This window comes from Chiloscyllium punctatum, chromosome 42, assembly GCF_047496795.1.
Source record: "Chiloscyllium punctatum isolate Juve2018m chromosome 42, sChiPun1.3, whole genome shotgun sequence".
NCBI classification, from domain to species: Eukaryota; Metazoa; Chordata; class Chondrichthyes; order Orectolobiformes; family Hemiscylliidae; genus Chiloscyllium; species Chiloscyllium punctatum.
Window position 1 is genome coordinate 37970859 of NC_092780.1, and position 18183 is coordinate 37989041.

The following is an 18183-nucleotide window of genomic DNA, read 5'->3' on the forward strand; positions in this document are numbered from 1 at the left end:
GTGCAATGCCCAATACTGCTTTGTAATGCCCCTGAAAAAGAGCCTTAGGATGTTTTCAGAACTACATATGTTATTGGGTCAACATTCCTGATGTGCCACCTGTCACATTGTAGTTGCATTCTCTTGCCACTAGGTGTTTACATAGAGCCAACACTCCCTCCCATACACAAAAAATATTATCAATGGACATGGGTAAGATATCATGTATTTAAATACTTCAAGTTCTTCAAAAGCTTAGATCATTCAAACAATACATATTGTCAATTTCCTATCTCTCAAGCTATAGGCAAATGGAAAAATAATATTCTGTTAAATCAACAGTAATTTCAAAAGTGTCATAGTAGACGTGGGAAGAATTGATAACATGCTGTAGCATTGCCAAGTACTTGTCATAATTTTCTGTGCATTTGCCTGTTTTAAAAGCAGACGATGATCTTGTTTTAAAAGCAGCCTTGTTAGCATTGATTTCTGACTCCCTGTTGCATAAAGAGAACTGACCTCACAGAACGTCTAAATTGCAGTTGAAGATGAGTTCAGATTAATACCAATTCATAAATACACACAAGCTACCTAAACTTCTCGTAGGATTGATCTTTCATAAAACTGCTCGAGTAGGTTATAGTTATCATATATTGCCAATCAAATCTAAACAGTTAAGGACTACAGGAATCACAGGAAATTTGTTGGGGGGGGGGGGGGGGAAGCAGGGGTTAGACCATGTAAAATGAAGAAGTCATTAATTCAAAGGGAACTTAATATTCATTTCTATATCAACATTATTTCTAAGATTATTGGACATGTGTGTAACATCTATGTAGAGGAAACCTGCCAGTGGTTCAATATGAGATTTAACAGTAATTCAAAATTTCAGGCACAGATATGAAGAAAAACATTAAAGTTGCAAACGACTTTTTAAGACTTCTGACAATGTAAATTTTATATGCATGCAGGTAAGTATACAACAGGTGTCGGGTGGATTAATGATGAATAAACTAGGTGACAGCAAAAATTACGAGGATGTTTTATTGCCTTAGAATAAAAATACTTCAATTTATTGCAGAGTTAAACTAAAAATTAAGATATACTGGGAAGTGGGGCTGTTTACCACTGCCATTAATCAAGGCAAGCTCCATTCTGAGATAAAATTTCACACTTGTTACCTGAAATAAAACTCTCAAACAGGCTCAATCAGTCGTGAATGATCAGTGCATTTATTCATCACAGTACAAAAATAAATAGAAATTAAAAAAAACATTAACATAAAATACAGCCACCGCTGTTCACAGCATTGTGACACCAATATTCTCAAATTCACCCAGACACACACATACATACACCCTACACACATACAACAAATAACACCATTTGGTCAACAGAGATTTTTTTTTCTTAAATAACAAATTGCACTGGGAAACATTTTCATAATATTAGCACTTTCAAAATGTACAACTGAAGTCTCTCAGACAGACTTCCGTGTGAAAATGGCACATCCTTAGTAGGTTCTGATTTCAGAGAAACAGAAGTCACGTGCATCCCAAAACGACAGAAAAAAAGTATATATATATTTCCCCTCGTTCTTGATGTCGATAAATACTTCTTCAAAACATTGAATGGAAAAAAGAACTATCCCAATACTCAAGTGTTTTCCTTGGTGTTTTGTTTTAAAGTTGTTGTACAGTCAGTTCTAATATCAGTCTCAGGGACACAGGGATACTTTACATGCACAATACCACTGTAGCAATTTAAAGAAGATCTTTTAAAAAACGTGCCGTTTATCCAGGACGGGTTTTAAATTTGTTCTAAAACACTTTTTTTTAGCAGCATGGAAATAAATCCCTTTCGGACTAGAACCCCCCTGACACACACATACACACACACACACACATACATACAGAGTAAAGGAAAATGATGCACACTCAATTCAGTCGGGGTATCGGTTAGGTTCTCATCGATTCTCGAGATTTTATGTGTCTGTGTCTCAGAGACAGTGATGCAGCCAAGGGGGGAGGAATGGGAAGGAAAGGGGGGGGGGGGGAACCTCAGTCACCGGTCCAAGCCTATGAGCATCCGTCCACTGTCGTCCTGGCTGCACTCGTTTTTGAGGTCGGCGAAGACCTGGGTGAAGAAGTGGGGATCCGCGTTGATTTGCAGCATCTTGGCGCTCATGGCGTCGATGATGCTGAGGCAGCGGTCCCAGAAAGCCTCCTTGCAGCTCTCCACCAGGAAGGGCTTGAGCGGGTAGGAGATCTCGTTGCCCATGTAGGAGTAGGACAGGTAGAGGCAGGTCAGGAGGCTGGCCTGCAGTTCGTGCTCGCTGGCGAGCTCCGGGGAGATCACGTCTCGGCACAGCATGTAAACAAAGACCACGTTGGCCGGAGCCACGAACCCTTGGTCCTGCCAACCTTGCAGGAGCAGCGAGCGGTCCACACTCCTGAGCCAGAGCACCGGCTCGCTGGGAGACAGGTGCTTCAGGCGGTAACAGCGGCGGCACAGGAACTCGCCCAGGCACTTGAGCAGCTCGCTGGTGGACGCCTGCACTATCACCCTCTTGGGAGACGTCGCAGAGCCGACTCTGGGGCTCTTCTTGGGGGTCGAGGCTACCTTCGAGCCCGGGTTGAGGCGCTGGGCCGGCGGCGGCTGGGCGAAGGTGGACAGGTTGGCGCAGGACAGAGACTTCTTCAGGTTCTCATTGTTGAGGTGGGTCACGTTGCTCTGGTAGCTGTTGGGGTTGACCTTCTTGGAGCTCTTCTTCTTGGCCGAGGCGGCCACTATGCGCTTCCAGGGCAGCACCGAGATGAGGGACTGCCGCTTGAGGTTCTTCTCCTTGCAGTTCTTGCTGTTCTGCACGGCCGTGTACTGGCCCACGGTGGCCGAGCCATCCTCAAACAGAGCCGCCTTCCTGTAGCTCGGGGACAGAGACAGCACGGTACCCATTGTGCTGGGACTCACGGCTGCCCTGGGGGGGTGGGCTCGGGGAAGGGGGTTTCACTGCTCAGCCTCTGGGGCTGGGATCTATCTGGAGCTTTCACTTCTCAGCTGGGGGATACTGCAGATGCTGCTGAGGTCTCACTGCGTCGGGGTGCCGCCTTGCAGATGTGCAGTCTCTTGGTTATTTTCCCAATGCGACCAATTTTTCTTTTAAAAATCGGGGATTAATCCAAGTCATCTGCAGCGTTTGGAAAGCCCAGGTTTTTAAGTCGAATTTGTGTCCACTCCCACTGATTTTCTTTTTGGAAATCTGCAGCACCGAGATTAATGGCGATGTGTCACACACACTCACACTGCAGTAAAATGGCAGATTCACCGGTTTGTCCAAAAGGCGACGAAGTTGGACCTTTCTCCTTCTTCTGGGAACTGTGCGGACTCAGTCCAAGCCCCCAGCCCCTGTCTCCTCTCTCCCTTGCCCCTGGTTTATAGGAGCCAGTCCTTCTCCTGCTGCTGCCGCTGGTCCAGGGAGGGTCTGGATGCACCGGTCCTGGGAGAGCGTTTCCCCAATCGCTCTCCCTCTACACGGGCGGCTGTTTTCCAGGCTGCATGTTGCGGGAGTTGGGGGCCAGCCTCTCGCGGTCAGTCAGGCTCAGAGCACAAAGAGAGGGGCTTCAGGGCTCCCACCGCCTCACAGTCCCACCGGATGCCGGCGTTTTTCTCCCCTCTCTCTATCTCTCTTGCTGCATCTCCGCCTTCCTCGCTGAAACTGTTTTTTCTTGCGTTCTGACACACCCCGCCTCCTTCCAGGAGCACCAGTCATAACACACAACGCTTTCCAAACAGGGGAGGCTTTCACTTAACCCTTTAACTGCCACAGGAGCAGTGACTGCGTGTAAAATTATTCCGAATGCTGTTCCAAAGAAGGTGTCATAAACAATATTTGCCCCTCATTTCAAACTTTTAAAAAATGTTTAAACTTCAATGCTTACTGTGTGTGAATTGACTTGTATTTCCTGTAAGTTCTGAAGAAGTCATACTGGACCCGAAACCTTAACTCCGTTTCTCTGCCCACAGGTGTGACAGACCTTCTCGGTTTCTCAAGCATGCTGGTTTTTTTTAAACACGTTCAAATGTATGCAATATTTTGTAACATCCTGACATTGGGAAAGGTGAAGGTAAAATTCACCACAGTAAGCATTGAAGTTTAAACATTTTTTAAAAGTTTTACCCACCCACCACTGTATTCACTTCTGCCATAAGTACTATTGCATCTTCCATCTTACTATCTCCATCAGGCCTGCATCATTATTTATTACCGTCTGCTCTATCCCTCAGTTGGCTGCATACTCAGAAATATTCAATCAAAGAAATTCAGTACACAACAGTGACCATATTTCAAACTAATGCTTCCAATGCCTATGATGTGCTTTGTTTCAAAAACAGAACATGCTGGAGGAACTCAGCAGGTCTAACAAAGTGTTAACTCTGTTTATTTCTCTACAGGTGCTGCCAGACCTGCTGAGAAAGAGATGAAGGAAAAAGAGATTTTCGTTTTGCTCTGGGAGTCATTAAACAGATGATGAACTAGACCTTGGTTCAAAAACAGAACATGCTGGAGAAACTTAGCAGGTCTAACAAAGTGTTGACTCTGTTTATTTCTATACAAATGCTGCCAGACCTGCTGAATTTCCCCAGCACTTTCAGTTCTTGTTTCTGATTTCCAGTACCTTCATTTCCTTGTTTTATTTAAGGTACATTCCGAGGTTTAGAAACATGCTGTACAGATGCATGTGTCTATTTCAGCAGATAAACATGTAAGCATTTTGAGTCGACTTAAATAGAAACTTCCTGAAGAGGGTACACAACATTGAGGTAAAACAGCAACCAAATGATTGAGAACAAACAAAGTGGTGACATCAAGAGAAAGTTTATAACAACTGTACAGAGAGGGGCAGCAAGACTCACCAGACACAAAAAGAATCAGAGAGAGTGGGAGCAAAAGAGATAAAGGAAAATAGATTTTCATTTTTCTCTAGGAGTCATTGCACAGAAGGTGAACTAGTCCTTGGTCAGATATATTTGTTTCAAAATCAGTATATTCTCCTAACCTGGGATGTGGGGGCAGCTTAATTTCAAATTTTGTCTAATTTATAAATACTTCAGTGGTACAATGTTTGTCGTCAGATATGGCTGTTGAGCTAACCAAGAATCTAACATTAATGGCAAAGGAAAGCTCAGTCAGACTGTCAACATTTTAGAGGTGGATTAAAAAGTAAAAAATATTATGGAATATTTGTGGTAAGATCAAGAAATGATTTTCTCCAGTTATCTTCACAAACATGTTCTTGAAACTGTTGATTTGTGGGAAGCCTCATGTGAGACAGGCTATAGTCCACAGATTATGGCATAATTTGTGACACTTTTTTAAAATTGTCATTTAAATTAATACATTGTGCACTGCACAAACCGAGATGAAAATTCAGCATTGACTTGATTTGTAAACAGAAAAACAAATTGGCATTTTGAGAAAAACTGTCTAACCTGACATTTTATTGCTGTGTTGTGCTGAATGAGTATTCCTGAAGGTACTGTCTTTGGATGGTGTGTTGTACCAGGTCCCTATCCTCTCTCTGACAAGCATTAAAGATCTCATGGCACTGTCATGAACAAGTTTGGAGGAGTTCTTAGTGTACGGATCAATATTTACCCCTCAACCAACAGCAGTTAATAGGAAATTATCTGATCGTATTCCATTTCTGTTTGTGAAGGATTGCCATGTGAAATTCACTGCTGGGTTTCCTTAAAGCAGTGGCTACATAGAAGTGTGGAAGTTCTGCAGTCATGAAAGGTACTGTATAAATGTAAGAACTTGCTTATGAAGTGCAGCAAATTTGGGCATGATCTTGGAAGATGCAGTTTCAAGCTCTGATATCAGTATACCATGTTTATAACAGGCAAGCAACAATACTCATTTTCTAATCCTGGAACTCAGACTGTGATTATATGTTAAAGTTTGTCTTTGTGGCTTGCCACATCATTCAAATCCTTTACTGTCGTGTAATTCATCCAGTTAGTCATTAGCCACTACTTAATATATACTGGCCACAGAATTTGATGTTTATTGAAAAAAAGCACAGATATCATTCCCATTTCTATTTTTGTTTAAAAAGTCACAATGGCATCAGTGACACGATGATGGTGGTGCTCAGGGCTGTCAGCTGCTGACCTTATAAACATGAATAAAACAAACTGACTAAAACCAGTTTACAATAAAGTGAAAAACAATTCTCACCCAAACCCAGATAATTTCAAGACAGTGATCTACTAGGTTTAAATCATTATAAATCATTCTAGTGTTATTCAGGAGGTTCATGGTGAGTAAAAGTTTTAATTATATTACTGCCTTATTGTGACAGAGGTATTTATTAAATTCTCCCTATGTCAGCCACTTGCTTCTGAGCCTGAGTGAAGAAGGACTTGAGGTTTAAGTCCCATTCCAGAAGTTTCTGTACAAAATCTACATGGCCAATCCCGAACCTCGCCTGCACATCCCTGGACACTATGGGCAACTTAGCATGGCCAGTCCACCTAACCTGCACATCTTTGGACTGTGGGAGGAAATCCACACAGACACAGGGAGAGTGTGCAAACTGAACACTGACAGTCACTCGAGGGTGGATTTGAATCCAAGTTCCTGGTATTGTGAGGCAGCAGGGCTGACAGCTGTTCCACACCAATCTAGTGCAGTTTTTGTTTCATTGAGACATCGAGCCAAGACTGTCTGGTTTCTTGGATCAATTCATGATTTAGGGGGAAATCTCCAGGGTTCTGACCAATATTTGTGCCTCAGTACCACTAAAGTACCTTAACTGCTCATCCTTGCATTGCTGATTCTGGGATCTTGCTGTTCTGAAATAGACTGCTGCATTTCCTCGTAAGGGGTTCTGAGGTCATGAAAGGTAATATATAAATTACGATTAATTGTCCTCTGAAATGTCCCCAGTTAACTACCAGCAACTTCGGATGGTAAACAAGTGTAGTTCATGTCGTGGTGCATGAAAGAACAAAGAAAAATGGTTGGATTTGAATCACTTTGTGCAATCAAGTGGCTTCTGAATTGAGCATTCTGTTCAAATAATTGCAACATTTAGTTAAGCAATTAGGAACAACCACTTAAAAGATGCTTTCAAAAACGTTTGCCTGTCAGTCTATTAAAGTCTCGCTGTTAGTTCTATTAGAGTAAAGGATATATTTAGTACTTGTGTCTGAGATGTGAGTGCTGCTGAAGATTTGGTGGTCTACCTTAAGCAGGTGTCAGCTTCTTTAGCCTCTCTCGTCCTTGTGATTATAGTACGTATGTTACCTGTGTGTACTTTCAATGTTAGTGAAGACGGAATCCAGATTCTAGCCAACTTTATGACTTAGTTTCCTCTCCCCTGCGCAGTTCAGCTGCATAACTTCATCGAATAATAAAGGGTAAAGTTGTCATAGGACCATTGGGCTACTCTGTTAATCGAGAAAGATAACGATTTAACTTGTTATGGGAATTGACCCCACGCTGTTACCGTTAGGCTGCATTACAAATAGGCCAAGCGACCCGGGCAAATAGCATTGTATATAGGAAGTGATGAATAACCACTAGTCCTACCTCACACCCGGTCAACATTCTCTTGTTGAGTATGGAGACCGGCTTGTTGTGAAACTACAAATACGGGAAATTGCAGATTTTCTGCGCATCCTCCCTGACAGACTGTAGATGCAATATTCTCAATAACCATAGATTTAATTTATCCAGTGCAACAGCCGGATCTCCGGAAACAAAACAGTATTTGCATTATTTGGATTACACAAGTAAATAAAATGTCGCACTTTGATGTCATGTATATTTCCCGGTTGTAGCCGAGCGTCGCTTGTTCTCTGCTCGCTCTCCTATAAATTTTAAGGATAATATGAATATATTTTACGTCCGTCCAATTGAAAGGAGAAATGGATTTTCTCCTAAAATATTTCTCTCCCTTACTGCATGTTTACATCTGCGGAGTCAAGTAGATAAAAATTCATGTAGTGAACTGAATTGTTAAAACACTTTGATCATTTAAAAGGAGATAAATTATGATGGTCAGGGCTCTCGGATAGTGATTTAAATCCTACCCAGCGATCCGTCCAATTTTATTTCCTTCCACGTGTTTATATCTCGTCTTTCAGGAACTCAAATTCCATACAAGGGCGACATCTCCTGAGCAATGCGGGAATAACACCTGGATTCACTTCTGTAAATGACACACACAATTGCTGACTTAAAAATCACAACACCAGGTTATAGTCCAACAGGTTTAATTGGAAGCACACGAGCTTTCGGAGCGACGCTCCTTCATCAGGTGATTGTGGAGGGCTCGCTCGTAACACAGAATTTATAGCAAGAATTTGCAGTGTAATGTAACTGAAATTATACATTTGAAGAATTGATTGTTAGGATTTACGCATGAAAGAAGTGAAACTTTTTTTTTTAAAAAGTTGCATTCTCAGGTTAGCTGTTAACAATGGTGATAGCTAGACAAGATGTTGAAGGTGTTAGCCCCCTGTGTTCTCTGTCTATGACCTGATGTTTAGATTGATTGGAATCACTTTTTAGATTGGAATCAAAAACTACATAGAGTTCTACATGAATGGAATCAAAAACTACATACATTCATGTAGAACTCTATGTAGTTTTTGTTTCCAATCTAAAAAGTGATTCCAATCAATCTAAACATCAGGTCATAGACAGAGAACACAGGGGGCTAACACCTTCAAAATATTGTCTAGCTATCACCATTGTTAACAGCTAACCTGAGAATGCAACTTTTTTTAAAAAAGGGTTTTGTGATTTACACATGAAAGAAGTGAAACTATCACTGTATTCTAACAGATGAAAGGCTTAACAGACAATCAATTCTTCAAATGTATAATTTCAGTTACATCACACTGCAAATTTTTGCTATAAATTCTGTGTTACGATCGAGCCCTCCACAATCACCTGATGAAGGAGCGTCGCTCCGAAAGCTAGTGTGCCTCCAATTAAACCTGTTGGACTATAACCTGGTGTTGTGTGATTTTTAAACTTGGTACACCCCAGTCCAACACTGGCATCTCCAAATCATGACAATTGCTGACATTTCTCAACATCTCATTTTAACAATTCTGATTGCTTTTTTCTTGGTAATGCAATCCCAAACTAAAAGAAAAAGCCAGGGAGGTATGTTTCAAATCGGTAAGCTGACAATTTAATGAAAACATGCCAGTGTTCCATATGTGGGATATCAGTAGGATTAGTGTTACTTCTGCAATTCCATTTTACAAAGGAGGTGAACTCACACCAGTGGGTAATTGTTTTAGCCAAGAGCTGAGTCAACAAAAATGGAAACGCTGTGGAGGAAATATATAATTGTTTTTATATTAGCTAAAACTCTATGTCAGAAGGTAGACATTATGGGCAAGTAGATAAGATGTTGTGAGGGGATGAAGTTAAGCTAGATACGCCTGTACAAACAGTAGATATAAACATCTGCTTCCCACTTTTATGAAAACACAGGAACAAACCCCAATTAAAAGGGTCATAGGGATCAGAACGGCCTCGGGAAAGACACAGAGGAAGGGGGTAGATAATGATGAAGAAAGGATAGGCCTAACAATGACCTATAGCAGGATAAGGTCAAACAGCCTTGTGAGACCAGAAATAAGCATTTTATCACAGACAAGGCCGGATAAGGCAAGAGGTAAACAGGGGTAATGGGGGCCGGTCTTAGGGAAGTGGATGATGTAAGTAGGGGAGGGAGCAATGTAAAACAATGGACATTAAATCATATAAATATTATGTATGAATTGAACCTAGTGTGTGTATGTCTTTTGCCTCTTAGACACGGGACATCACACCCACTTGCAAGTGTAAAATAAATGACACTATTGATTCAGATCTTGTCTCGGACTGAAATTATTGAAGTGAGTGGGCTTTGTTTCTCACAATTGGGGGCTGTCCGGGATTTTCTTCCATCACCGGGGGGAGTGGCTGGCCTTGGACACTGGGAAGACGCGTCCCGTTCCCCATTGAGGAGCGGTCTCGTGTCCTGGTTTGGTCTGCTCCCTTGGGCGACTGGTACGAATCCCACAAGAGAGACATCTGAATCAGACAGTGATAGGAGCTCGATAGACAATACGGCACAAAGGGGCCAGGCAACTCTGTGCACAGACCAAGGTAAGAAACTTGACTTTTAAGTATTGCCTTGGTGGCTGGGATTGAGTTTTAGTAGTTAATAAGGGACTAACGAAGGAACTCAATATGGGTTGTGCCGTGGGTAAGGAAAAAGCCTCCGGGAAAAACAAAAGAAGGAAAAAGCAATGGAATTGGAGGCGGGGTCCATTACAACATACCTCCAGAAAGTTCTTTGGGGAGGATGTTGTGGAATTGGCAAAATAATACTTGTACAGGGGAAAAAGATGATTAAATATTGTTGCTTCATATGGACTAAGGAATCCATTCTTCGTCCCGCCTCTTTTGGCCAAAATTCAGGTCGGACAAAGACTGGGTTTGTAAATATCTGAATTTATTTGTCAATGAGTGAGAGAGAGAGAGAGAATGAAGAGAGCTGTACAGCTGGTCGAAAGTTTAACCCTTTGTGATTTGGTTTGAATGCACATTTGTTTGTTGGTGATTGAATGTTTGCGTTTTATTCCCTGGAGCTTGAGTTCCGGGACTGTTTTGAATCTGATTCTTATTATGGAAACTTAACATGATTTCTTTAAAGGTTAAGGATTCTATAGAGATTATGAAAAAAAAAAGAATGATAACTCCTGTTCTTCTTACAGGTCACGACTGCCTTACTATCAGTTTCTAACTAATCTCTTTTATCTTTGCATGAAAGCGATTTATGGAGGACAGTTGAAGTTTCAGTTCAACATTAGATTGTAGTAAAAACAAGATCCTATGGTTAATATCTGTGACCTTGGATTCGGCCATTGTTCATGCATTAGAAGTTTTTTCTTTAAACTTGAATAGACAAATAATTTTAAGGCAGCTCTGATTATTTCAAGACCTATAGTATTGTAATTGAGCAATGATTGGTCAGGACTACTTAAGAAAACTAATTTTGGATTTAAATTAAGGGACTAAAACTGGGTGATTACAGTGGATTTCAAAATTGAGAACTGTATGCATTTTACATTTTGAATATTAAATACTGAATAAATGAACGTAAATATATAAATATATTTACAAATTTGGAACAGGCTTTAAAGTTAGTCAAGCATGAATTGATGAATTGGTGTTTGAAGTTATGGGGAGCTAGAAATATTGCAATATTTCATTAAAAAAAAAGAAAGAGGGGAAGAACGTAATGACTTATCCCCTTCGGGAGGTACCAATAGGGGACAAAGATTGGGTTTGTAAGTGCCCCCCTCAGCAGTGGGAGGTCAGGACATTTAAAAAAAAAGAAATGAAGGTCCTGGTTGAGGATCTGGTAGGGTTGTCTGAACAAACTGATCAATTTTTGGGGCCCAGTCTGTATACCTGGGCTGAGTTAATGTCTATTTTGAATATACTATTTACTGGGGAAGAAAGGGGACTTATATGGGGAGCAGCCATTAAAATATGGGACAGGGAACATCCGATTGGAGATGGGGATGCTGGACAGGGAGAGGTGAAGTTTCCCCTCAGAGACCCCCAGTGGGAAAATCAAAATCCAGAGCATAGAGAAGAAATGAGGGAATTGAAAGACCTGATTCTAAAAGGAATAAAAGAGGCAGTTCCGAAGTCACAGAATTTGACTAAAGTCTTTGAAGTTAGACAGGAGAAAGATGAGACTCCTTCAGCTTTTTTTTGCAGAGATTAAGAGACTCAATGTGGAAATATTCTGGAATGAACCCTGAGAACCCAGTGGCACAGGGTCTTTTGAAAGTACATTTTTGTGACAAAGGAATGGCCAGACATACAGAGAAAGATACAGCAAATAGAAAGGTGGAGTGAAAAGCCATTAGATGAATTGTTAAGAGAGGCACAGAAAGTGTTTGTAAAGAGAGAGGATGAGAGACAGAAACAGAAGGTGAAAATGATGGTAGCTGCGGTTGATGAGGTAGTTAAAGAAAAGAGTGAAACCAATATTGAGCAACTGGAGCGGTGGGTGGCAGCATGTAGGACAGAGAGGAAGGGGGAAAGGGAGAGAGAGAGAGAGAGGACAAGGGGGAGTATTTGATAGAGGGTTCGAGCGACAGGGGCAGAGCTGGAGGTCTCCACAGGCAGGATGCTATTATTGCGGAAAGATAGGGCATTTTAAGCGGGAATGTCCGGCTCTGAAAAGGGAAGAGAGGGCAATTCCGCTTATGAATTTGGATGAAGAATAGGGGTGTCAGGGGTTCCTGCCCTCGGGGGCCCACCAGGAACCCTTGATAAACCTGAAGGTGGGACCCTATAAGGAAGAGGTAGTCTTCCTAGTAGATACGGGGGCAGCACGGTCATCACTGAATTTTAAACCAAAGAAAGTAGGAATGTCAACACGGTCAATTACTGTTTCGGGGTTAAAAAGGGGAAGGATTTACTGTTCCAGTATTTGAACCTATGATGATAGAAGGTCCTAAGGATAGGGTCACAGGGGAACTGTTGTATATCCCTGATATAGGAAGTAACTTATTAAGGAGAGATTTAATTATCCTCTTAGGACTGGGGATTGGAATTCAGGAAAAAGAATTAGTTGTACAAAAGGCAATGTTGGCAGAGGATGTGGAGAGAGAGATAGACCCTATTGTATGGGCTAGGGAAGGGAATTGTGGAAAACTACAGATCCCCCCCCTTGAAATAAATTTAAAAAGGAAAGGGGATGTTGTCTGTGAGCGACAATATCCCATTTCCATTGAAGGTAAACGAGGACTGCAGCCAGTAATTGAAGGATTGATTAGAGATGGATTGTTGGAGCCATGTATGTCTCCTTATAATACCCCAATACTACCAGTGCGGAAATCCGATGGAACTTACCGATTGGTGCAGGATTTGAGAACATTAAATCAAATAGTACTGATCAGGCACCCAGTGGTGCCAAACCCCTATACCTTATTAAGTGAGATCCCTCATGACCACAAATGGTTTAGTGTGATAGATTTAAAGGATGCCTTTTGGGCTTGTCCCTTAGCAGAGGAAGGTAGGAATTTGTTTGCCTTTGAGTGGGAAGACCCTAAGACAGGACAGCAACAGCAATACCAGTGTACTGTGCTTCCCCAGGGGTTTACGGAATCCCCAAATTTATTTGGACAGATGTTAGAACAAGTATCGGAGAAATTTAGCAGCCCCAAGGGGACTACCCTGTTGCAGTATGTAGACGACCTCTTAGTAACAGGAAAAAGAAGAGAAAGAGTAGTAGAAGCCACTAACAAATTATTGAATTTCCTGGGCCAGCAGGGACTGCGGGTATCTAAAAACAAACTACAATATGTGGAGGGAGAAGTGAAATACTTGGGACATTTAGTTAGTGAGGGAAAGCGAAAGATAAGCCTGGAACGGATAGAGGGAATAGTGGGAATGCCGCTGCCCAGCACTAAAAGGGAGTTACGCAAATGTTTGGGTCTAACGGGTTATTGCAGATTGTGGATTGATTCCTATGCACTGAAGACTAAGAAATTATATCTCAAACTATTAGAGGGGGAACCAAAATGTCTAAGTTAGGATGATGAGGCAAAAGAGATCTGATCCATGCCCCCGTGTTAGCCTTACCTTCCCTCTTTGCTACCGTGGATAAGGGAGTGGTTTTGGGAGTATTAACCCAGAGGTGGGGGAAGGGATTAGTACATGAAGAATTGATTAAACGGGTCTTGGAGTCCCTATTACTTCCCCGAGAAATAGCAGTAGTGCATGTAAATGGTCATCAGAAAGGAAATGAACTAGAGGTTAGGGGAAATAGATTAGCCGATGAGGTGGCTAAGGAAGCAGCCCTGAACCCACAAGAATTGGTGATTCATTCCCTAATACCTACTGTTCCAGGTCCTCGGGAAGCTCCTATATTTACTGAAAGCAAAGAAAATGAATTGAGAGATTTAGGAGCTGTAAAAACAGCAGACGGGCCTTGGAGGTTACCTGATGGAAGGGAAATGTTAAACAAAATGATGATGCGAGACATTATGGCTGTCCTACACCAAGGCAGCCATTGGGGAGTACAAGCAATGTGTGATTTAGTTCTTAGGGAATATGGATGTAAAGGAATATATACAATTGCTAAACAAATATGTGAGGGATGTATCATATGCAAAAAGGTAAATAAGAAAGTCTTGAGAAAACAGACCCCGGGAGGAAGAGACCCAGGATTGAGACCTTTCCAGAGTATACAAGTAGATTATACTGAACTCCCCAGGGTAGGCAGACTAAAATATATGCTGGTCATAGTAGATCATTTATCCAGTTGGGTTGAGGCATACCCCCTAGCTACCGCCACTGCGAGTGGGGTGTCTAAAACAATATTGGAGCACATAATTCCCCTATATGGGCTCGTGAACCATATTGATTCCGATCAAGGAACACACTTTACTTCTAAAGTATTACAGGGGGTAATGAAAGGGTTGGGAATTTCCTGGGAGTTCCATACTCCGTGGCACCCGCCATTATCGGGAAGGGTTGAGAGAATGAACCAAACACTCAAACGATAGCTCTCTAAATTGATAATAGGAACCAGACTCCCTTGGATCAAATGTTTACCTATAGCTCTCTTGCGAGTACGAACAGCCCCAAGGAAAGATTTGGGACTATCCCCCTATGAAGTCTTATTTGGATTACCTTACTTGGGAACGAATGGAGAATTGCCAATTCCCGAAACTAAAGATTTGTTTTTAAAGAAGTACATACTGGGTTTGTCCTCCTCTTTGTCTTTCCTAAGGAAACAGGGTTTATTGGCACAGACTCCACCCCTTGAATTCACCGTTCATCCCATCCAGCCGGGCGATTGGATCTTAGTAAAATCATGGACAGAGACTAAATTGCAGCCGGACTGGGAAGGGCCGTACCAGGCTCTTTTGACTACCGAAACGGCAATGAGGACAGCAGAGAAAGGCTGGACTCACTACACTCGGATCAAAGGGCCAGTGGACCCTCCAGTTGAGGAAGAAGTCTGGACAGCCGAATCAACGCAAGATTCGCTGAAACTCAGGCTAAAGAGACTTTGAGTAACTGATTATACAGTGGCGACGCGAGCGCGGGATTATTTCTGTAAGATTGTATATTAAGTCTTTTTGTGCTTCAGCATGATGTTTAGAATACTGGGAATGCTTAGAGTTATGATGCTAGCTCTCTTAGTATTGGCATTTCATCAAATATCATTTTCATATGTATTATTAACGGTTCCTGAATCTGATGACCCACAAGTAATAGACGCTGATGTATGTAGCTTAGTAAATTGTGGGGACGTAGATAATCAGAGACAGTATCGCAGCTCTGAGATACATCTTAAGTCCTATGGGGATGGCCTTGGGGACGGTACTTGGTATAACAGTCTTGTCACAGTACACCGGGCCCCCTTCCGACCAGCTCGCGATTGCCCTGATAAAAAGTGTAACCCAATATACCTAACAATAAGGAAAACCACATGGCACGAAACAATCCTGGTGGGGGGGGGGGCACCTATGAGATACAATGAAATGAAATGTTTGGGATAGAAATGAAAGCAAATGGGAAGGATTTCTTGGGCTATTGTTTTTGAATTAGCGTAGGACAGGGAAAACAGGTAGAACTACTGGGTAATAAGATACAATCTTTCATCCCTCCCGCTGATCCTAAAGTAGTAAAATTTATAGAGGTAAAGGACTTGAAACAGACCATTGAAATAGAAACTGGGTACGGGGATGCAAATGCCTGGGTTGAATGGGTAAAGTATACTGTGAAAAGTCTGAACAAAAGCAATTGCTATGCATGTGCCTCCGGTCGACCAGTGGCCCAGGTGGTTCCCTTTCCGCTCGGGTGGAAGCGAGACAGGAAGGGCATGAAATGTATGATAGCCCTGTATCAGGATGAGACTGCGTGGAATGATAGGAATTGTACCTCCCTATCTCTGATGTTCCCTCCCATGGAGAAGAAAGATGTAAAAGATCCCCCCCTGTTTTCTGCCGCAGTTGGAAATCACACATCGTGTGTGTAGACGAGGTACAAGTTGGTCGAAAGATTTGGGGGAGCTGAAACTATGTACAGAGATTAAGAATGTCACCGAAACGGAGAAGGGAGGGAACTACTCAGCATTAAAGGTTCCCCGAGCGGATCTGTGGTGGTACTGTGGAGGCAAAATATTGAGACCCACCCTACCTCCGGATTGGAGAGGGATATGTGCAATTGTACAATTGGCAATTCCATTTACCCTGGCATTTGAGAAGGAAAACAAAGGAGGGAAAAAGGGAAGGGGTAAGAGATTACTGTTAGACACTTCTTTCGATGACAGGATTTATCTTGATTCGGTAGGAGTCCCTAGGGGAGTACCGGATGAATTTAAGGCTCGTAACCAGATTGCAGCAGGCTTTGAGTCAGCTCTCTTTTGGTGGGTAACAATTAATAAAAATGTAGATTGGATAAATTACATTTTCTATAATCAACAGCGATTTATAAATAATACAAGAGATGCGATTAAAGGAATATCAGAACAGCTTGATGCGACAAGTAGGATGGCATGGGAAAATAGAATAGCCCTTGATATGATTTTAGCAGAAAAAGGGGGTGTGTGTGTGATGTTAGGAGGAAGCTGTTGTACCTTTATTCCTAATAACACTGCACCTGATGGTTCAATTACTCGGGCCTTAAGGGGATTGACTACCTTAGCAGAGGAACTGGCTGAGAATTCAGGAGTAGATACATCTCTCACAGGATGGCTGGAATCATGGTTTGGGAAATGGAAGGGGGTGGTGGTTTCTATCCTTACTTCCCGGATAGTAGTAGTCGGGGTATTAGTAGCCATTGGCTGCTGTATCATACCCTGTATACGAGGACTCACCCAAAGGTTGATTGAAACAGCCTTAATGAAACAGATGCCCCTAAAAGGGAATCAGGCTGAAGGACTTTATCGACTAAATAATGAGCAGATGAGTGAGACCAAGATGGATGAAATCTCCGGGATGATGCTTGCAAATTTCGGGAGCGATGCTTAAAAATAAAATATTTGCAGAAGATAACAAATGGTAATTAAAAGAAAGAGGGGGAATTGTGGGATATCAGTAGGATTAGTGTTACTTCTGCAATTCCATTTTACAAAGGAGGTGAACTCACACCAGTGGGTAATTGTTTTAGCCAAGAGCTGAGTCAACAAGAATGGAAACGATGTGGAGGAAATATATAATTGTTTTTATATTAGCTAAAACTCTATGTCAGAAGGTAGACATTATGGGCAAGTAGATAAGATGTTGTGAGGGGATGAAGTTAAGCTAGATACGCCTGTACAAACAGTAGATATAAACATCTGCTTCCCACTTTTATGAAAACACAGGAACAAACCCCAATTAAAAGGGTCATAGGGATCAGAACGGCCTCGGGAAAGACACAGAGGAAGGGGGTAGATAATGATGAAGAAAGGATAGGCCTAACAATGACCTATAGCAGGATAAGGTCAAACAGCCTTGTGAGACCAGAAATAAGCATTTTATCACAGACAAGGCCGGATAAGGCAAGAGGTAAACAGGGGTAATGGGGGCCGGTCTTAGGGAAGTGGATGATGTAAGTAGGGGAGGGAGCAATGTAAAACAATGGACATTAAATCATATAAATATTATGTATGAATTGAACCTAGTGTGTGTATGTCTTTTGCCTCTTAGACACGGGACATCACACCCACTTGCAAGTGTAAAATAAATGACACTATTGATTCAGATCTTGTCTCGGACTGAAATTATTGAAGTGAGTGGGCTTTGTTTCTCACACATACAAACCTACTGGAGTCACAGAGCAGTTAATGTCTGATTCAGGAGACAGGTATTCTATAAATAGGAATAATCTTCAAGCCTGTTTTGGCATTCAATGAAATCTATGGCCGAATTCCGTATACCAGCCTTTGGCCCACGTCCCTTTATACCTTTGCCTAACAAAAAGTTATTTAGCGCCGATTTAACTGATAACTGATGTAGCATCCACTGCCACTTCTGGAAGAGTTTCAAAACCCTACCACCCTTTATGCGTAGACTGTTCTACTGACTGGTCTGACCCTCATTGTGAACGATGTCCCCTAGTTCTAGAGTCCTAAACTAGTGGAAATAGTTTCCTGTTAATATCTTTAAATA

At 42.0% G+C, this 18183-nt stretch overlaps 1 protein-coding gene across 1 annotated transcript; it reads right to left on the reverse strand.

Annotated features, from left to right (window-relative positions):
- Positions 1 to 1188: 1188 nt before the first annotated feature.
- Positions 1189 to 3710, reverse strand: LOC140465904 (cyclin-dependent kinase 5 activator 1-like). Its single transcript, XM_072561830.1, has one exon. The coding sequence runs from the start codon at positions 2932 to 2934 to the stop codon at positions 2044 to 2046; it is 891 nt and encodes a 296-aa protein (XP_072417931.1). The 5' UTR covers positions 2935 to 3710; the 3' UTR covers positions 1189 to 2043.
- Between the last annotated feature and the right edge of the window lie 14473 nt (positions 3711 to 18183).